The sequence below is a fragment of the Mustela erminea genome, chromosome 9, assembly GCF_009829155.1.
Source record: "Mustela erminea isolate mMusErm1 chromosome 9, mMusErm1.Pri, whole genome shotgun sequence".
NCBI classification, from domain to species: Eukaryota; Metazoa; Chordata; class Mammalia; order Carnivora; family Mustelidae; genus Mustela; species Mustela erminea.
In genome coordinates, this window is record NC_045622.1 from 82669408 (window position 1) to 82692098 (window position 22691).

At 41.9% G+C, this 22691-nt stretch overlaps 1 protein-coding gene across 8 annotated transcripts in view; it reads right to left on the reverse strand.

Moving 5' to 3' along the window:
• MPPED2 (metallophosphoesterase domain containing 2) overlaps positions 1-22691 on the reverse strand; it is a 173023-nt gene that overhangs the window by 118758 nt on the left and 31574 nt on the right. For all 8 annotated transcript variants that reach the window (XM_032357584.1, XM_032357588.1, XM_032357586.1 and 5 more), the window contains one exon: positions 4400-4581. In XM_032357584.1, the coding sequence (XP_032213475.1) occupies positions 4400-4581 (182 nt within the window). The remainder of the gene's footprint in view (positions 1-4399; positions 4582-22691) is intronic.

Consider the following 22691-nt stretch of genomic DNA (forward strand, 5'->3'; position numbering starts at 1 on the left):
AGGTTGTACCATAAAACTGTTCTAACGTGCCATAAACCCACCTGAGACCCTCAGCATCCATATAAGTGAGTGTATGTGTCGAAGGAGGCAGTTATTCAAAGAAGCAAACGGTGCTTCTTTGAATATCTGGGAGGAACCCAGGATATGGTTCCTCCAGCAGGGATTCTAAGCCCCACACTGGGAATAGAGAAAGACAGATGGACACACTCAGGAAATGGAGTCCGATGGACCCAAGTTCAAATGCTGAGGTTACCTCCTAGTTGTTAGGATCATAGACAAGTGAACTTCACCAAGGCTCAGTGTCCTCATAAGTACTGAAGAAGCTAATAATAGCTTACTCATTAGTAACAAGAACAACTTCATCAGTTTATGTGAGGACAGCATGAATGATACGTGTACTTGGGGGGTGGGGAACAGTTACGGTGTCTGGACTCTACCACCTACAGATAATACAGGTTCATTCAACACCCCTCCCTGTTCAAGTTCTAGTCCCCATGTGGCCATCTGTTTTCTGAATGACTCTGAGCAATTCATTTCATCTCCCACCAGTGTACCCTTCTCTCAAATTAGGAGGTGGGACCTCTGAAGCTTCTAAAAGTCCTAGGATTGAGTCCAGTAAGGGGGGCTTGTTGTCTGCTTCTACTCCAAATACCCTTTGGTCCTCCCTCTTACAGTCTAAATCCCTCTTTAAATCCGTGGTACCAGTCCCTTCTAGTTTCTGGTTTTGGGATTCTTTTTTTTTTTGCCTCTGGCTCTGTTGTCTTTATCCACACTAGTTGTTGAAAGTTGTCTTCAGGCCTGGGCTGCCTTAAGAATGGTCTCAGCTTTATCACAGAATGCATTTGCACAACCATCAGGGGGTATACTGTTATTATGATGCCCATTTTACAAAAGAGAAAATCAAGGTTCAAGAGTTTAAGTAACTTACCAAGAGTAGGGAATTCAAAACTGGCTCTTCCCAGCTGCTTATAATCCTCATATGGTATCCTACCTTCCCAAGTCTGGCTTTACCTAATTCGAGCTCTATCTTCTTATGACCCTGTGCTGTGCTAGCTTATCTCATAAATCACTTTACATTAATAACTTTGTGTCACACCCGCCATGTGGCCTATGCATGAATTAACCAGGACCCATCATCTCTGAACCAACAAGGAAGTCATGATGGGATTCTCAGGCCCCGCAGCTGGTAGATCAAGGTTAAGATTTTAGACAGGCAGGACTTAAATACATCTTTCAAATAATAGCACATGGTCAAACAGCTACTCAACTACCATATGAAACTGCTAAAAACTACTGTGTTTTAATTCAAGCCTGATGTGCAACCTTCCAGTTGCTTCAAGCCCATTCAACAAAGCAGAGTAGTAACAGAAAAGGGGTCACACCTTGGGGCCAGGCAATCCCAGGTTGAGTAGTCAAGTGAATCTGAGTGGATTTCTCTGATAACCTCTCTGAGCTTATTTGTTAAATGACCTTGGGTAAGTCATCCCAGCTGAGCTTCAGGTCCCCAATCTGGAAGATGGGATAACAATGCCAACCTTAGAGGGATGACACAGGGACAGAAGGAATGCCTGGCCCGTGGTGGAAATACAGGAGCCTGCTGGAGAAGAAAGGAGCTGGGGGGATGGTCAGATTGTTTCCAATGACCGGGATAGTCTAAAGCAGAGAGATGGAAATCAATAAGAGGTTCTTTGAACTTGAGGGGTCTTCCAAAATCTGTAACGACCCATGCCAGTGAGAGTTGGATGCCCTGTTAAGACAAAAGCCCCAGACCGATCTGACTCCTGACTCCATTCTGCTAGGTCATCTGGCAACGGTTGCTGGAAGCACTTTCTTCAGGTGCGAGGCTTCCGTTGAGCCAAGTGGCAGAGCGTAATCTCACACCCTCTCTCACTCTGAGAGCACCATAAGGTTGCCAGGGTAACTGAGCTATTCTGGTCCTTCCCTATGGGATCCCAACTTTATCCTTATCCCATGGGCTCCCTTTGGCCTCGTGTTCTACACCCTCTGCTGAGGCCTCTTATTTCTGCCACACAAGATCAGAGGGGAAAGGAGAAGAGAAAAAACTGACCGTGCAACTGGACCTTAGCATTTTATTTCCTTATCATTTTATTTCCTTAGTTACGGCACATTTCCATTTACAGAGTACTTTCCCTTATAAAATCTCCCAGTGTTGACTTCTAATCTACTAAATAACTCCTCTGACCTCTTCTTGTTTTTACCCTTTAAATATCTGTTGATGGTCCATTCACCACATTCCCCATTCAGTTATTAATGGCCCACAAAAACTTACTAGCAGCAATCATTTACTGATTAATCTGCACAACAATCCAGAAAGACAGGTAGTATTAATCCTTAGTTCTGCAGAGGGAAACCAAGGGGAAAAGAGAGGTTAACTCAGTTGCCCAAGGTCAGTGGCTAAACAAGATTATAACCAGGTCTATCCTGTCTTGTACTTCTATAAACACTTCCCACAGTGCTAGTCCCTTTCTTTACAAATCAACATTGTCAAGGCAGCTAGATCATTTCTGCGTTGAGATTCAGTTTCACAGAACAGTTTAGGACTGTCATGATTCAACCTCAAGTTATTCAGCCTGCTAACAGTTCATAAATAAAAATTGCTAAAATTAAGAGAGAATAGTACTTGAAAGCCAATTTTACAAAGGCAAAAGAGAAGTGAAAAGATCTGGCTTACAGACCCAACTCTGCCACAAGCAGACTCAGAGAGTCATTTAACTTCTCTGTATCTCTGAGTTATCTATAGAAATGAGATTATGCTGAATGTTATTTAAGGTATCCTGCTGTTTAAAACGAGATGACTGAGTAACTACTAAAACAGCATAAAATATAAAGCTCCAATATCCAATGCTGCCGCGATCATGCTTACATTGGTGTATCCATTCATTGTTTAGTAAACTACATGGCTACAATCCCCTTGGAAAGCAAGATGCCGACACACAGCAAAAACCATAAAGAATTTCTTATCCTTTTACTTAGTAATTTAATTTATACAATATTTTACCCTAAGAAATAAGTCAATAACAGCAAGAAGACATATACAAATGAAAATGCAAATTTCAGTGCTAGGTATCAGAGGAGAAATTATCAATATCAATATTCATTTTTAGAGGAATTCCCTCATTAAATAAAAGCACAGAACAATATTAATGTCATGTTACGATTTAAAAGGACGAACATGAAAATTATGCAAAGTCGTTGAAAATCATGTCAATAATATTCAATGAAAATAGCCAGAAGTAAAAGACCAGATACATCCTCAGATGCCAACTACATAAAATGTGTCTAGATGGGCAAGGTCAGGGGAAAACTGAAAATTGTTATGTTAGTAGTTAGGCTTAGCTTTAAAAAATATTTTAACTGTTATTAATGAATGCTGTTTTTCCATTCACACAGACATTTTATCATTTCATCAATTATTCAAAAATTTCTCAGCCCCTGCTTTAGTCTAATGCAAAATGAATTTTAAACTTTCTGCCTAAATCTCCTGAGTAATTTTTATTGACTGACATATTATTCATGACATTATTCTTTCAGCATTATTTCTGCTCTTTACTATATAATTCTTTAGTGTCTTTAGAGATTCTAAAATCTCAGAACCCTTGCCTTTTTGTCCTCACCTAAGAGGATTCTTTTAAAACATGTCAGGAAGGGGGGAAGATGTGTCATCTAATCTAGCTACGAATAACCCCATGATTGCCTTGTAATGCTAATATTTGGCAACTGTCTGACCCAGGAGCACACATTTTTCCATAACCCTTGACCTACGGGTGCCTCTACAGTAACCACAAAGTTGTCATTATCCTTTTCTTGATGTATCTAGGGTGGTTTCACATTCCAAGTTTGGGGAGCTTTACAGCAAGACAACTTATCATGTCAGGAGTTTTAGGGGCCCCATTGGTTCACTTAGGAAAGCTGCCCACAAAAGCAGCACTGTGCTAGGACCCTCCCTTCATAGAAAGACTTTCACAGCCTCCTCCACTTCTTAGAAATGTTCTCTTCCTAGTAGGTCATTTGTACATCTTTGCTTATAATATCTGGGAAAGACTGCAGAGCCAATGAATTAAAAATATGATTCTAGGTCTCATGTGTGCCAATGAATGCCCTCATTAAAGCAGCATGAGTAAGATGAGATGGGTTTCAAAGCTTTCCGTCCCTTTGCCCCAGAGCCGCTGAGGCCAGGCACTGAAAGGATGCACAGTAAAATTAAATATCTAAAAATTCATCTTTAATTAACAGAATTGGATTAAAGCTAGACACCACCGCATATCATACGAGAAATGGCTGAGCTGGCTTCCAAGTGCTCTAATTCAATTAGGACGCAGTGAGTGACACTCGGACGGGAAAGGTTAATTGGGGGCGCCAGAACGCAATCATTCCTTACCTAACCAGTCATTAAACTTCTTAACCTCTGAGGGCAGTCCCAGCTCGGTGAAATCGCCTGTGTGGAGAAGGATGTCCCCATAAGGCATCTGGATACCATCTGTTCTGGAGTGCGTGTCTGAGATGCAGACAAACCGCGTGTGGCCCGCTGGTTTTGGAGTGTCATATGGGATGGGGTCGACCCTAAAGTAGACATAACAGATCCCATAACAGTTAAATATATTAGAACCCTTGTCATTGTCATTGCACATACATATCGACGGTTATCCGTTGAACGCACCCAGATAAACTGATGCAAAGGCAGAGGCGGCCGTTGCAACAAGGGAGACTTTGGGGTTCACAGGAGAAAGCATCCCCCATCTCCGACACCAATGACCAAATTCAAAAAGGCTTACTTACCTGGGAGGAGAGTGAAAAGGAAAGAATAGCTTACATGTAAAATCAGAAATAACCTAGGAAACGGATAGAGTGATTAATGGTGAAGTTTAGGGATATTGAACCCCAACTGGGGAAGCAAAATTATGCTATTTTCTCTCATCATGCTCCAATTGATCCCACTACTCATTAAGAAATGGATAACTACATTTATTCCTTCTTAAACATGCATAACTTAAGCAGTGAACTAATTTACAGAGAACACCCTGCACATGCTTTGCCAACTGAGAGGTGGAGAGATATAGATAGAACTTATATTTAATTTCCTTTCCGCAACCATTCAACACCTGTATCTTCTTGTCTTTGCTAAGACATTCGCAAATCAAGCGGTGGGGAGAGAAGGGGACGTCAAAATAACAGGACTTAAAAGAGAAACACTGAATGTTAAAAGAACATTGTCAAGCTCCTTCTTTACCACCATGAATTATCTGTAGTCCCAGGTACACCTCAGACTTGCAACGCTCAGATGCCTTGGGCAAAGATTCTATTCAGTACAAACAGTAAGCCTTTTAATGGGTGTGTATAGATCTACATATGCATTAATATATGTATAGTTTTAGAGACCTAAGCACTGTGAAATTACACTAGGGCATAAGAATCAAAAGGCAAAATGATCAACCCGAAGCAAAGAAAATGAAACAGAACAGTCTCATTTAATTGAGTGTAACAAAGTGTGCTAAATAAACTTGGTAAAGAAATGCAAATCTGACTCTTCAAGCATACAGTTTTAATTATTTAAGGGGTTTGTAGCAGAGTTAAGGGTGCTTTAACTATATTAACTCTACACTGACAGCCTCCTTTAATTTCTCTGTAGGAATGTACACTTATTTTGGATTATGGGTGAAAAGCAGCAGTTATAAAGGCAAAGAGAAGGTCACAAGAGAGGCAAATATGCAATGCGGAGATCAGAGTGTGAAACATTAAATAAGGAACAATATTTCATGTCACAGCCCCACCCTTCCTCGTTAACATGCAGCAGAGAATACGCTGAACGCTCACCACGAGATTCCCTACATGTGTTACCTCCACAGGCTTTGTTTAATTTTTCTTTCTTTTTCCCAGTTTTCTAAAAGAAACCATCTGTTTTAACAATGGCAATTTCAGTGAGGAGAATAAAGACATCGAGAGACAACCTGGATAGTCCTGAATGTCTTTAACGGTTAATCTTTTAATGTAATTTTCCCTTTGTCACAGGAGAAGGAGGGGAAGTAAGAAGAAAGGAGAGGAGAGGGGGAGGCACCATAAACTGGTTAACGCAGTGGGTCTAATTGGAAACCCAAAAAGTTTAACTTTGCAAAAAATTAATGAATTGTTCCTGTAAAGGCTAGAAATTAATAACGCTATTACCATGGAGAATATTCACTAATCCACTGAGATCTCATGAGTAACCTGGAAACCCTTCCGATTCTACCCAATGTTGACTCTTCCATATACATGGAAGCGTTCGGTGACTTCCCTTCCATTACTGAGACTCTATGACACTCAGTCTTAGTGGTTCCAGTCTCGTCAATATGTCCTGTCTTCTAAAAGCAGTTTCCCGAGAGAATGAATGACTGTTCTCTGCAGCAGACTGGAAGGGAAAAGTGAAAGTGATCGTAATATTCTGTTTTCCTGTCAAAAGTTAAGATGCTCCCTGGAATCGGACCGTGCACACTGATGCTTAATCCACCAACATTTGAATGAAAACTAAATAAATATCAACCACTGGACTTCTAAATACATGAATAATTCAAATACTCATATACACATATACATACAGACATAAGTACATCTTTATTTTCCAGTTCCGAACCTAATGGGAATATACAGACACAGTCTCTACTTCCTCTTTTCCGTAACTTAGCTGACCTCCAGGCACAACTACTATATCGAAATCCTTTACACATCCATCACTTATCAGAGGGACATGCATTATAGTTATCATTTTGAATTTATGAGAAAGTAGCACAGATATAAACCCTTCACTGTGAACAGGTCCCTATTCTGTGACTTCTCCTCAATTTAGAGAAGCAGATCATCCTCTGGTACATCATCTGTCTGGTTCCCATCTTAGTTCTACACTGGGCAATAACTTTCTGAGGCCACTGACAAGAACACCAATTTTAAGTGGCTTCCACTTCCCGCCTCACCTTCCCACGTCCTCCAGAGAAACATTTAAATGTCCAACAGAATTAACAGTGAAAGAAAGGCCACAGAATAGAAAAATAGAGGGGAAAGGGAAAAGGGAGAAAATGCATCTGCTTAGCTTTGAGCTGAAATAAAATGAGTCAAAAGTATACAGAAAGAGGGGGCCGTGGATGGCCCAGTGGGTTAAAGACTCTGCCTTTCAGGTCATGATCCCAGGGTCCTGGGATCGAGTCCCGCATGGGGCTCTCTGCTCATCGGGGAGCCTGCTTCCTTTTCTCCCTCTCTCTGACTGCCTCTCTGCCTACTTGTGATCTCTGTCTATCAAATAAATAAATAAAAATCTTAAAAAAAAAAAAAAAGTATACAGGAAGACTGACCGAGAAGGCTCACCCACCAAGATCACCAACTTGATGTCACCAGAGAGAATCAGGTGGATATTTAAGAGTGATATGGAGGATTGATTCGAGGTAGAGACTTAGGGAAGGAAAAGGGGAGGTATAAATAGACAAATGCATAAGTCATGTATATCCTCTGACCCAGAGACAGGAATGTCCTTTGTTACCCCCAGAACTCAAAACAAGGCAAGAGAGGGCTTCAGGACACAAAACAGCACAGCATGCCAGAGGCACGCTGCAGGATAACATGACAAATATCACCCCGGGGTCACAAGAAGGAAGGCACGTCCACCCAAAGACATTCAGAGTTGAAAATAAGACATCCAGCAGAGTAGGCAAGTTGCAACAGATATAATTAAAGTTAAGACAACCCTCAGGAAACTACTATTTCCAAATTGGGCATTTGGTAAATGCTTTGGAAATAAAAGTCAAGGCAGTCAAGTATTTTCACCGTAACAGCACGTCTAAGGGAGACCCCGACTACCAATAGATATACCTGTTCACATTGTGCGAAAACCCACAGACTACATTTTCCATCTTAGTTCACTTCACTGCTTACTGTTTATGCTGCTGACTTCTCAAATGATCGACCATTTCCCCTAAGGCATCATGTCAAGTATCCTAGCAAGTGAGTATCTTACCAAGGCAATCTAACCCCCAGAGCCAGATTCAAATATCACAGTGAGATTTGCACGTACATTTGAGTACACCCAGGGGAAAACAAGATGACATGGGAAGATGAGAAGAAAACACAGCATCATAAAATCCCAGCACCGGACAAAACCTTAGCGGGCACTGGGTTCAATGTTTCTCGTTTTGTTTTGTTTTGTTTTTATTTATTAATTTGACAGAGAGAAAGACACAGCGAGAGAGGGAACACAAGCAGGGGGAGTGGGAGATGGAGAAGCAGGCCTCCCGCTGAGCAGGGAGCCTGATGCGGGGCTTCATCCCAGGACCCAGGGATCAGATGTGAGCCGAAGGCAGACACCTTACGACTGAGCCACGCAGGCGCCCCTGGGTGCCTGGGTTCAATGTTTTACACGAAGCTTGAATCTCTTTTACCCCATCTCTGCCTAACTGACACAAATTTTCTTCCCAAGGTTTCCAGAGAAGGAGAGCTCTTGAGCTCCCTTCTCTTCTCTGGGGCCCCACATTCTGGTTTTCTCGACAGTTCTACTTGCGAAAAAGTTTCTGATTCAGTCTACATCTCTACAGGCACAGAGAAAGCTGAGCATGGTCCAAAGAGATTGGCCCAGAGCCTGAAAATGAACAATGCTGGCTGAGGTATTTGCTTCTGGTAAGTCATTTCATTCTTTGGGGCTTCACTTTTTTTCCCCTCATCTGTAAAATGGGAATAGTAACGCCTAATCTTCTATGTTGCTATGAGGATATAAATTGTCAAATACTGGGTCTGGCACATGGCACATTCTCAGAAAGCAAAGACACAGAATGACCGAAGAGTGAAGCAGGCTTGGCTATCTGCTTTGACTCTCACTCCAGATTTATTAACAGTGTGACACCAAGCAAGCGACTTAACTCCTGTGTCTTGGTTTCCTCACCAATAAAATGGATATAAAAATAGTACCTCTCCCAAAGGATTGCTGTGAGGATAAAAAGGTATCATGTACTCAAAGCATTTAGAACAGTCTGACACAGAGCAGACACTCAGTAAGTGGTTTTTGTTTTTTTACTAAGTGGTAATATTTTTGCTACTCTTAGTAGAAGTAGTACCTTTTAGTTTCTCTGACCTCCATGTCTTCCTCTACAAGGAGGTAACAGCGACCACACTGGGACTTTCTGAGAGTTAAAGGAGGTCACAAACCCAACACCCAGCATAGTCAGGACACATACCCCACGGTCAATAACTACACTGATATTTTTCCTCTTATTTTCTTCTTTCATCCCAATATTCTGCATGTGAAATACCACAGAATAGGTATCCAGTCCCCTTTTCCCTTTTGCGGTTCTTCAAATATTTGAGGACAAGTACCATAATCCCCTAATATCTTCTCCACCCTAATCAAGGAGCCCTGGTTTCTTCAGCTCTCCTTGTGTGTTTAGATTTCCAGTGCCCACAGAGCCCTACTGGTCTCTTTTCCTCCACACGATCCAGCTGGTCTGACCACCTCCCGGGACAGTGTCAGAATTTATGGACTTGTGAATTCATGGGCCAGTGAGCTGCGTATCAAAGACAAACGCTGTTAGGGGTGGTGGAGAGATGACAGTGCTGGGCACACTGGTGGTCTCTCCAAGAGGAGCTATCATCAGAACGTTTTCTAATTCAGTCTCCAAGGTTTGTGCCAAGCCTCAAATCTTGTTCTTGAAGCTTGACTATCAAGTGTTGATATATTTTACTGCATATTCAAACAAATAAACCATTCTCATTTATTCAGTCTTGACACGTTAAGAGTGTTTTGCCCATAAAAAATATGATAATATTACTGCTTCCACTATGGAATATTCTTCTGACAATATCTGTTATTTTTCCCAATAACAAATTTGTATAGTGTTGCAAGCCCCATGGACAGATCTTCATAAAAGCTATTATCGTGTCATTTGTCACGACATGGATTTCTTCTTTAGACCATGTATGCAAGGAAAGCCTTATGTACACAATTAGCCTATAATTCAGAGTGAGAATGGACTATTACCCTTACAAAGCCTTCTAATGGGAATCAAACGTCATTTACCACCCTCATCCCACTAGCAAGTCCTGATGCTGTTCGTGGCATTCTGCTGACCTTATCTCTAAAAAGTTTTCCAATGTGACACTGAAGCTTTCATTTTTTTACCCAGAAAACTTAGGTGGCATGAAAGCCAAAATTATATTCACCCTAGATATATTGTTTGCTAAAGATATGCAAAGCCCGCCAGCAAAACAATGAAATCCAAACACCAGGTGTAATTAGTAAAATCACAGAATTTTACATTGGAAGAGACTTTAGAGATTGTCTCATCCTCTGTTCCACTTCTTGGACTGTCTTCCTTACTCATATATACTGCTACTTAGTTTCTGTTAAGTGCCCTACCCTTTTATATTTTTTTTAAAGTTTTTTCCTAAACAATATCATTTCTGAATTCATGACTGAGATTTTAACTACACATTAAAATAAACAGATAACTACTACAATTACAGGTTTCTCCACTCTAAAGAACTAGAATTCAGATTTCCTAACTTGCAGTTTCTCTTTCCACCCACTTAATTCTGCAAACTAAAAAAGATGCTGACACTTGGAGAATAAAAAAGATAAAAATTATAAAATGCTAGCAGATCACCTAAACTCTGGTAGCCATTAAGATCTACTGAGTCGGCCTGGGGAGCCTGGGTGGCTCAATGGGTTAAAGCTTCTGCCTTCGGGGTCCTGGGGTCCTGGGATCGAGCCCTACATCGGGCTCTCTGCTCGGCAGGGAGCCTGCTTCCCTTTCTCTCTCTCTGCCTACTTGTGATCTCTGTCTGTCAAATAAATAAATAAAATCTTAAAAAAAAATAAAAGATCTACTGAGTCAGCTTAAAAATTTTTGGAGTTCACTCTCAAAACATTCAAATTATTATGCTGGCTATATTGACCCCTCAATTCTCATGTAAGCTACCTAGTCAAAAGGAATCTCTTAAAACCTCATAAAAGTCTGCATATTGCAGTACGTTGGGGGAAGTGAGCAATTTAAAAGTTTGATTTTTAGAACACTGGTAGAAATTAAAAGTGTTCCTCATTCTCAGATATGTCAAGTCACACGTGCAAACTGACTGTAAATATTTCCAAATACATGTCTCTTTAAAAAGACTACTTTAAGGGCACCTGGATGGCTCAGTCAGTTGGTTTAGTGTCTGCCTTTAGCTCAGGTCACGATCTCAGAGTCCTGGGATGGAGTCCCGCATCAGGCTCCCTGCTCAGCTGGGAGTCTGCCTCTCCCCCAGCTCACGCTCTCACTCCTGTTCTCTCTCTCAAATAAATAAATGAAATCTTTAAAAACAAAAAACAAAAAATTACTTGACAGATGAGTTCATTGTGTTCTTCTTTTGTTTTGTTTTGTTTAAAAAGCCCTGTTTGTGGAGTCCAGGAGCTCCTGCACTTTTACCCATTGGTCATCACTTAGCAAGGTGACCCTGGGCAAGTCACCTCTCTTCCAGCCTCTTCTTTAAGTGTGAAAAGAGAGGCAAAACCCAATGACCCCACATGACTAGCTGCATTGTTTCTACATGACTATTTGTTTAAGGCTTCAGAAATAATTCAGTCTCTAAAGTAGCTTAAAACGTGTCCTTTCTCTTTGCAATCTCACTCTCTGCTTTCCCAGACAATGCAAAGATAAACGCAGTCCAGATCCATCCAAACATAATCCGAATTAGGGAGACTTTATATGGAAAAAGAAGTGAAATTGCAATGCAGAACTGCAGAAAAAGCTTCCAGGGGTATCTAGTGTAAAAGAGACCAAAGCCAGAATTCCAGTTACCACAACAAAACAAAAATGAAAGGGCATGTGATTTAACTAAGTTGCGTCAGAAGTGGGGCTGTTCTCATTTTTCTCAAACTATGAGCTGGCAAAATTCTCCTAGTTTAGCCATCATGCCCCGGGAACAGTAACGGTGCTGAAACACAGTAAGTAAGCATAACAGAACCAGATGTATAAATATATTCACATTTGTACCAAGGGCACTGCTTTTCTTTAACGGCGGGACTGCTGTATCAACACTGTTCTATCACTGACTAATTACAGCTAACAAAGCCCACTGCACAAAGTATGTCTCGTCTATTTTTTCCTAGTACAGAAGTACAGTGCCGACATTCAATGAATATTAAGTGGTCACAATTGAATTCTTTGAGCCCTGAATCTGATAGCAATTCATGGTCTTCCGACCAATGCCATTCAGGTGTTTTAGTGCCCGTCAGGCTAGCGACTATACGAGCCACTGAAGCCTCCCAGCTGGCACATTGTTGGGTCATAAATATCTCCCTGGAAATGTACCATATCCAGAGTTAAATGTTTCCCTCTCTTCTAACCTAACAGCCAAGTTAATCGGCTTACAATTCTGCGTAGCGGTCTGGCATCTGAGAAAAAGGGGGCACGTGACATCGTACTGAGTCCCTGTTACTCCACACCTTGGGTCAAACATTCAGTCAAAACCACTCCTTAGGCACCTACTTCTGTGCCAGGTACCATGACAGGTTCTAGAAGGGCAAAGAAGCAGCAAGGATGGTTCCTTCAAGGATTCTGCAGTTGATCCGTCAACTCATTTATTCACCAAATGCTTACCAACGTATCTGGTTTCTGCATTTTGGTCATTTCCCAGCATTTAAACAGGTAACTTTCAGAACAGTGTGCAAAGTGTTATAATCGAGGCTCTGCGAGGTGCTGTGTGGAAAGGAATAAAATGGCCGGCACTGCTTGCAGGCTCGGACGAAGGATAGGGGACATTACAGCGGGCAAAGGACAAGGTAGTATGTCCATTTCCAATGCCTGGGACAAAGGATCTCAGGCTCTGAAAGAAGCAAGAGAGTGGCCTGAAGCTGGAATTTGAACTGGGATTTCAATAAGCATAGGATTGGGAAAGTTAGGCAGAAAAGAAGGGCTGTCCAGGCAATAAAAGGAGCAATGTGGAAGCACTTAAGATGTGTAGGGAGCCTCGGAGTACGGAGGTGTGGTTGGAGCAGTCATAAGACAGTGAGCAGTGGAAGGTCTGAGAGGCCGTGGGCAGGGGGAGCCAGACCACAGACGGCCAGATGGTGGGGCCTGAACCAGCCCTGAAGGCCATGGAAAACAGCCTCGTCCCTCCCCCACTGAGAGATGCAGGGGGCTACAACGAAAGCAGACTTTTAGGAAAACTAAGGATCCATGCAGAATGTGAGGGGAGGTGGGGAATGGAAAGATGGAAAGACAGAAAGGAGAGGGTATGGTACAGTCGTCCTAGAAAGCTGATGAGGATATTAAACCAGAGGCCCTCATGAGGAGACCGCAATGAGAGAAGTAGCCACAAATGAACTACAACATCCTACGCTATTAAGTCTTCCGTGGTTTTATCCTGTCCACACTTTGATCATGGAGCCCGTGTGCGGACTGAACTTGTGTCCTCCCCGAAAATTCATACGTTGAATCCCTAATCCCTCAGGTGACAGTATGAGGAGATGGAGCACGTGGAGGTAATTAGGTCATGAATGGGACTAGCAGCCTCATCAAAAGTGATGGAGAAAGATGATCGCTCCGGCGGCCATGTGAGGACAGGGCCAGAAAGGAGCCATCCACAAGCCAGGGAAGGGCTTTCCCCAGGCATCAAACTGGGGGGCACCCTGACAGTGGGAATCCCAGCCTCCGAAACTGTGAGAAATAAATGTCTGTTGTTTAAACCCCACAATCCATGGTATTTGTTGTAGTGACCCAAACTGACTAAGACAACTGGATACGAAAGACATAAACTTTTCAGGTTGAAAATAACAACGGTAATAACGACAACGATGGCAACAGTCTTCATTTAGAAGTGCGGCACCACGTGAGGCCCTTCACCTGATAGTTTTCATCTAATCCCTCAGGCAAGTAAGGATTAGAGGAAACCTAACAACCTTCTAACCTAACAACCCCTCCCCCTCCCCCACCCCCTCCGCCACACCCCAACCCCCCACTGTCTTTCTCCCATTTTGCAAAGGAGGAAACAGAGGCTCAGCAAAGGCTCAGGGCTAGTGAGGGGCTCTGCCCCAAGTGGGCTGCTCAGCATCTACTCTGCCATCCTGCAGCTATACAACCTTCTCTTACAGGACACAACACACCCAGATGTAAGAGCAGACTGTCCTAAAACGGAGCACACCATTTTGTTTTCTTTTGTTTTTACATCAATAATTACAATTACAACTTCAAAAACAAAATGTGAGTCATTTGTAAATACTGGTCCATCTGAAAAAGTCTTCATCTGGCTCAGTCCAGCATAAAGAACCTTAAGGAGACATGAAAAACAAAATCAATCATTTAATTTTTTTTTTTTTAACATTGAAAGTGACATTCATAAGGAGGTGTTGGGTCTCAGTAAACAAGATTTTTTTTTTTTTTATTAAAACTGCTAACAGGAACAAAGTCTACTGCCTTTCTCTACCATTCCAACTCATCAAAGACAAGTTTTCAAGGCTTTAAGTCTCACAAGTAGTTGTTAATGGAATTCACTGTTTAGTTAATCGCGCTTATCAGAAGTTCACTTAGCTTCATATTTGCATGGCTAATAGGCCTCCCTTAAAGTGTGTGGCCATTTCCATTGGATTTTAATGATTTGTGATTTTTTTTTTTTCCAACTTTGGGTTGGGTTGATAGACTTACTTTCAAAAAAATAAGTCATGCCTAAGGCAAAAACACCATTTTTGCTACAGCTGGGACATCTTGTTAGTACATTTCAAAACAAATGTTTATTTGTAAAGACCACTTAACATGAACCCAACATTTAACAACCTTTCAAAGTTAATCCAATACAATCATTTTCAGACTCAATATATGATACTCTGGAGCCTGTTTCATAACAATAAAGAGAACTATTTTATCTTTCATCTTTATCCCTTGCTGAAATAGCCAGTCCATTATTCAACCATAAAAAATTACATAGTTCCCACACAACAGACGCAGCCATGGAGAACCTTCTTCCTCTCTGGAAACGAATACTTATGACCTTGGTGGAGTTATGTCATAGTTTACATGATTATCTCAAGGTTGGTATATCCAAGGTACAGACCTGATGGGTGACCTGCCCATGATCACGCAACTAGCATCTGGTTGAAAACAATCAAATCTAAGTCTGACTGTAATTCCAGCAGTCAATTTACTCTGAACAATAACAAAGGGAAATACAGTCTATCATGTTACTACTACTTTTTTTTTTTTAAGATTTTATTTATTTATTTGACAGAGAGATCACAAGTAGGCAGAGAGGCAGGCGGGGAAGTGGGGGAAGCAGGCTCCCCGCTGAGCAGAGAGACCAATGTGGGACTTGATCCCAGGACCCTGAGATCATGACCTGAGCCCAAGGCAGAGGCCCAACCCACTGAGCCACTCAGGTGCCCTCATGTTACTACTTCTAATTAGCACTGGCCAAACTGACCCTGACAAGGTCCACCAACAGGTATGACTAGAAATTAGTCCTTCACCCCAAGCTTTTGAATGAACCACTTTATTCATTTAGTTCACAGGTTAGCAAGCTATAACCCATACAAAAAAATACAGCCCAATGCATGTTTCTATAAAGAAAGTTTTACTCTAGTGCAGTGACATTCATTCGCTTAAATATGATCTATGGTCACTTTCAACCTCTAAGAGCAGAGGCAAAATTGCACAGATGCCACATGGCTTGCAGTGTCTAAAATATTTACTATTTAGAACTTTCCAGAAACAAGTTTGTCCCCTCCTGATTTTGTCACCCAAAAAACGTTTATCAAGCAATAACTTTATGTTAGACATTATAGAACTAATAAAAATGGTTAATATTTAGCAGTATCTATAATATGCCAGAGGCTTTTCCTATATTCCTGTATTATTTTCCTCTATTATTATATTTAATCCTCTCAAGATCTCTGCACAATGTGTGTGCATGTGCGTGTACACATGCATGTGCTTTTTTGTATGCTCCAAATTTTAATTAAGATCCCACATTAAGCATGGGACTCTTGATCTGGAACCTGTCTAAATCACGAGCTTCTGCCCTTCGCGATGCAATACTGTTTCTCAGAGGTGACTATGGAATGAGCATCCTTTTAATGGAATGCTGAAGTCGCTGGGCATTATCTGATCCCATAGGGATAAATGCCTTAGCCTTTGGGCTCTTTTACAACTTGGTAACTTGTAGATAAGTGAAAGCAATGCAAATAATTCTTATCTATAGTTGCAAATAACTTCTGTCCAGTGGAGGTTCAACGGACTCCCCCGCTAGTTTGGAATCCATTTGTAAATTCATCTCAACATTCTTTCGGTCCAGATAAATTTGTGATTCTCCTGTGAGCCTATGATAGCAAGCTTCTTGGTTCCCTCATTTATTAGTGAGTTAAATAAAAATTTTAACGTGTTCATTTTATATCCATATGAGTCAGGGTTTTGAAGAATTATTCTTTAACAGGGGTTACCAAGATGCCATTTTTATCTTCTTGAAGCTCACTCACATTTTTGCTTAGGAGGGCGTACATACCAAGATGTAATCAATGTGGCCCTGAATTTTGTATACATATGTAGGTATAGGAGCAGGGAGAATAAGACAGAACACAGTGATTAAGAGGTCCCTTCAGGGGTCATTTAAGGCACTTAAAGCATCAAGAAGACCTAAGTTTAGACCATGGCTCTTCCCATGCCTAGCTTTGAGACCATGGACACATCACTAAACTCCGCTAAGCCTTCATTATATCTCATCTGTAAACTGGGAATGATAGCAGTTGTTGCCTCACAAAGCCAGTTAAGTAACTATTGCTTATAAAGGGACTGGCGCATATTAAGTGCTCAGTAAATGTTAGCCATCATTATTGAAATTCTTCTGTAAGAAATACCAAAGAAAGGAATTAGTTCTATTTGAGGACAGTGAAGTCTTCACAAAGTGGGTATATTTGATCTGGGTCTTGAAAGGGCAGTAGGAGTTCACCAAGCAGACAGCTACAGTAATGTCATTCGGCATAAAAGGAACAGTGTTTGGTTTTGTTTTGCTTTTTAAATAGGAGGTATGAAGGTGAGGAGGCTAAGTCAGAGTGCCAAATTTACAAGGCAATTCCCAGGTAGACACTGAATTTATAAGGTGACCTGAATTTTCCTAAAGTTGTTAAAGCCTGTACCTCTCCACGCAGGACTGCTCAAATCACGTAGGAATGCATTATTCAGATACCGATTTTCACAAAATCCAGAGACCCAATCATCATGACCACAGTTATGACTACTCACACCAGTTCAAGTACCCACTGGAGACAAGGATCTAAGACCACATTTTACAGGAGCCAAACATATACACTGTACTTTAACAGTCAGCTTTCATTGAGTGCAAACTCTCTCCCTCCCTCCCCCCAACCCCTTTCTCTCTCTCTCTCTCATTCTGTCTTTTGTACACCCATGAAAATAAGACACAAATCAATTACATTCTGTTCTTACTCTGGCCAGATTTCTTTAAGTGCCTCGTTCTATGTCATTTCGACATTTGCTTATTGATTTCATGATAGTTCACATATAAAATGACCGTGTTTAATTCCAAATCAGGGACTCCCCTGGACACTTTGGATAGGACGAAATTTCAGATAATTCTCAGTTCTGAGTCAATATTTGCTGAAAGTTTTACTAGAAAGTCTTCCTCCACCATGTTTGCATTTGCATAATTCTGTTTGCTCCTTTCCCTGCAGCGTTCCACCCATTTGAATGCTGAACCTTAGAGGGCCTGTTATCTGACCTGTGCCTTGGGCAGAGGGCCTACAGGTCTGCTAAGACTCAGGCATGTCAGCTATCTCTTTCTGCTAGAGCAATGATGGATAAGATGAAAAGGAGGTTAGATATGCTTTAGTTTATTGGCAGGAAAATAATTTCTCAAATGGCCTTCTCCTTTAAAAAAAGTAACAACAACAAAAAAACCCTTCCAGGTACTCCCTTGTGCCCTACTATCAGATATCAGCCCGCCCCCAGTCTCCCGAGGTTCTGCTGTGTGATTGTTTCAAGCTCTCTTCCTCGCAAAGAGGTGAGCACGTGACCACTGCCATCCATAAAGGCTGAAGTGAGTGTACTTAGCTAAAGGGCATTGCAATAATTTTTCTCTTCCACGTGAGAAAGTTAGCCTTGAAAATTCTCTGGCTCGGTGCCTGTTTTTAAATCATCTTTTAGGGAGGGCTGGCCAAGGGGGCATGCTGGAGCCAATCCCCTTCTCACTCCCGTATCAATTGCTCTTTAAGATCACAACAATAATAACGATAATAATAAAAAGACGGCAGTCCCTATCAAGCCTTCAGATTCGCTTTCAAGGCAGTGCTAAAGACCCGATATTTTAATAGGCAATGCCTCCAAATACGCATTGTGGGAAAGCAGTCCTGGCTGGTAGATTAAACTTGATTAGCATAGGGGCTGGCGCTGTTCTGTGCAGACAACGTGATTCCCGTTGGAATCCAGGGTGAATGGTGGCCTGAGAAAGTCACTGAACAGATTCGTAACCCCCAACTACAAATCGGCTTCTGATTCCAAAGAAGCGACGGGTTTTCCTCCACCCGTGCTGTAGTGTGCCATTGTTGTTAGGAAACACAGAATCATGACCCCATTTCAATAAATACAGCAGCAGGCCTAGAATATAATTTCTCTTTGTCCTGACTCCTAAATGTTTGTTTGCTACAGGACCCATGGCCAGGCAGTATTCCCATCAGGACCCTGCAGAGGGCATGTGAGAAGAGCCAGGAATTCTGATGTGAGTTTGCCAAAGGAAAATTCTGCAGAGCACTCCTGATTATTAGCATACAGATAATTTGCAGAAGCCCTTGGCCGGAGGGGAGGGCTGATCTCACACAGACCTCCACTTGACGTTCCCACAGCTTGCCTGGCTGAAGAAATGGGCTCCCGCAAGAAAAGGTAAACCTCAGCCAGGTCTGCTGGGAGTTCCTTAAACAGCCTTCATTCACTTGGGAAAATCACGCAATAAAAACTCCCACAAAGTCCAGTTTGGGACGAGTCCTTTTTTGATGAGAGGCCAAAAATCAGGGTAATCGGTGAATAGTCCCACTGGGTTTCTGGATTCAAGTTTCTTTTTTGTTCGTTTGTTTTAAACAGACAATTGAATATAACTCAATTTGTTCTCCACAAACTGAAATCCTCTGGGAGAGGTCCAGTTACAACTTGAACCCAAGTCCATTACTTTGTCCCTTGTGTCTGCCCACTGTTCCCTTCATCTTTTACTTGCACAAAATGCACTTGCACTTCCTATTTTCTCAAAAAACTAGTGCATATGTAATCTGGTTTTATCCTCACCTTGTAGGTAAAAAGATCAGTGTTCCTGTTCCTGTTGAGTCTAGGATCCAGAAGGGTTAAGTGACTCACTCAAGGTCAATGTTAGCAGAAATGGATCCAGGCTCCATGCTTCCCAGTGCTCAATAATAAAAAGAAAAGTATCCTCTAGGAGCCCTATTTACCACAATGTCTCAGGCACTGTGCCAAGCAAGCAGTTTATGGAGATGACCTCATCTATTCCTTCCTAGAAGGTGGTACTATTAATCCCATTTTACAGATGTACCAGGTTTCTGAGGTTAAATAATTTCCCCAAGGTCAGAGATGCCATAAATGGGGAAGCCTTAATTATAAGGGAATCAGTCTGACTCCAGGCTTATTTGCTTCTACTGCCTGCCTCCCAGGCCAGTACCTGCTTCTATGCAAACCCAATGGGAAACTGAAGAATTACAAGTGTTCTCCACATCTGAACATTTCAAACATCAGGTATTACTTTTCGATACCTAATAAACTTCTGAAACTCTACTTTAGTCCACTCTGATATTGTCCAACACAAAACACTAAAAACTATGAAGTACTACCTTTGGTCAGGTGTTCTTACTGGTCTACCATTTGTTTCTATCTCTTAGACTGGGTCAAAGAAAAACAGATGGTTTGATGCACATTCTTGTATCAAATTTACTAGAATGCCCGGAAAACTTTATGAGCCTAATACTTGAGACAGACAGACAACAGAGATTCAAACCCCACATATGTAATACACATGGAAGAACTCCAGAACATGGCGTACCTGAGCCCCATGCTTCAGTTTTCTCCCACTTATGCGAGGGGTACAAACATTCACCTCACAGAGGTGTTCTGAGGAAGTCATGAGACTGCACTGAGCATGGTTCTTAAAGATCAATAATTACCATAATTATCGCTGTTTTCTCGTTATTTCTGTCCCTGCAAAATTCCTCAGGATTGCCCTAATTTCGCAAGGTTGAGGAAACCTGAATCCTTTCCTTAATGAAGTGTTCCATATACAGCTCTCTCTTATTGACAGATGATAAACCCCTACACCCTAACCGGGAAAGAACACACCATTTTATGACTCATAATTCAACTGTCTCTTAAAATTAGTATTCGGCTCGTACTATTAAAACCGTCAAGTCTTCCATATCACCTCAGTACTCCAGTCAAATAGGTGTTATTTTACACACAGTAACATGTTAATTCAGCCAAGTAAGAGTCACAGGAGAAACCAGAATCACAAAGCGAAGCGGCTTTCCCTGATTCACAAAAGTGAATGTCCCCCAAATATGAGAAATTACTATTTTACTGTGGAAAAAAGCTTTTATACTCCTAATGGTAAAATACGTACTCGCTCAAGTTACAGAGAGCGAACATTAGTAAAATTAGGAATATGTGTACAGAGAGCAAAGAAAGATGCACCCCTACTCCTCTACCCGGAGAGAGCGTCTAGGAACATTTTGGTGTGTTTTCATTTTGCCTTTTCACGATGCATTTTTAAAACATAATTGGGATCATCCTGCATTCAAAATGTTACATTCTGGGAATTTTTTGCTCCACTTAAGCCATTTTAACGTCAGCACTTTCAGTGCTACCGCAGACTCTTTATAAACTGTTCACTGGCTGCAGGATATTTCATGGGTTAGTTTTGTCACAATGTTCTTAACCATTTCCTCTTGCCGAACAACTCCAAAAGGCTTTTAAGCTGTCAAGCCCAGACAAGATTTCTAGACACAAGGCGCTAACAACGGGGCCTGCCTGTGGTCGTGAGCGGGGCCATTTTGGGAACTCGCTGCGGAACTTCTCTTCCTAAGTGAGAAACACCGTGGCTCCTACTCGTCAAATACCAACAGTCCAGGAGTTCAGTGATGTGTGAACCCCAAATGCCAGCAGTTCTGGGCAACAATTACAGCAACTCCTCTAAGATAAATAAAATGAGGTTTTCGACAGTGCTGGCCACCCACCGTGAGCACAGGAAAGAGCTCGAACACCTCCCACCTTTGCAGCTCCCAGCGTGTGCTCCAGTGCAAACAGAGGGCACAGCCGAGAGAGTATCTGCTTTTCTCTTCTTCCCCCCAAACAGTTTATTTCCAGACATCACTGTTCCATCACCACTCAACACCATTTGCTACCAACTGCACCCTGAAACCTACTTTTTATAGTAATGTACCGTGTTCATTATATTTTCTTTCAGGAAAGAAAAAGAGGCAGAAGCACAAAAGTTATGCAGAAGGAAAAAAAAAAAAAGCAGCAGCCAATGTAGACCTTATTTATGGTCACAGAATGTAACAATGAAGTTAGAAGACACAATTATCAGTGCTCAGACAGGAGCTTCATTCCCATGCATGACCATCTTATTCAGATCCCAAATTCAGTGCGCCCCGCCTTTCGATTGAGGAAACTGAGAGTTACATTTACATGTCCCACAGTCGAAACAAGCAAACAAACATGGATTTTTTGTTTTAGGTACTTTAAAGAGACGCAAAGAGAAGGCAGCATTTGTGAACCTCTAAGCACAGGAGCTAGAACTTTGATCATTGTTCCGTGAAAAAAAAACTGAGAAACAGGGAAAAAATGACTTTAAGTCGAAAGTCAGGATGGCCTCATGGAAAAGAATGGGCTTTGTCAGAAGGACAGTTGGGCTGGTATTCTGATTCAAGCCACAGGAAGGAGGGATAAATAGCCCCTTTAAAGATTAAATATGGCATCTACAACTCCCAGAACCATCTCTGGCACAAGGGAGGTAAGTCTTACATTGTAAAGATGCTGGTATCATCGACAAGTCCATACTGCAGGAGGAGGAAGCCACTGGGTGGTCAGATGGCACTGACAATCCATGAGTGTAAATAATCATAAGCAAAAGGTCAAGGACCTTATAAAATTGAAGGCAACTGCTTCTTTTTCTTTAACCTTATGAAACAAACTAAGAACTAGGGAGAAAAAGCACAGCCTAGACTTCTGGTTTCTCTTGGGGCAGCCTGACCAGCAAAAGGTCCTTAGGGCACTTTGTGAATTTCCCAACTGCAAGGCGGGGTGCCCTGCCTTCATGTCTGTTCTCTACTTAGACCCATGGCAGCTTCATGCCCACCACTCAGCTCAACTCTAGACCAGGCTTCTGAACCAAGCCTGGCCAACCCTGACCACAGACAGCATTCAGGAAATCCCAGTCCAGGCCTCAAGCAGCTCAAGGACAAGCCAGCTGATACCTTGCTCTGCTATGCCTTTTACCATTTCAGTTCTAATAAGTGGACTTCTGCCTCTTTTTCCTGCTACTGAGCTTTTATAACCTCCCACATTTCCAGGGACTACAACCAATCTGCCCTTGTACCATGCCTTCAAAGCTAGGCTCCTATTTTTAAATTTCTGCCCCCAAACTTAAGAATATCCACGAGAGGTTTCTGCGGTGGGCTGCCACACCGT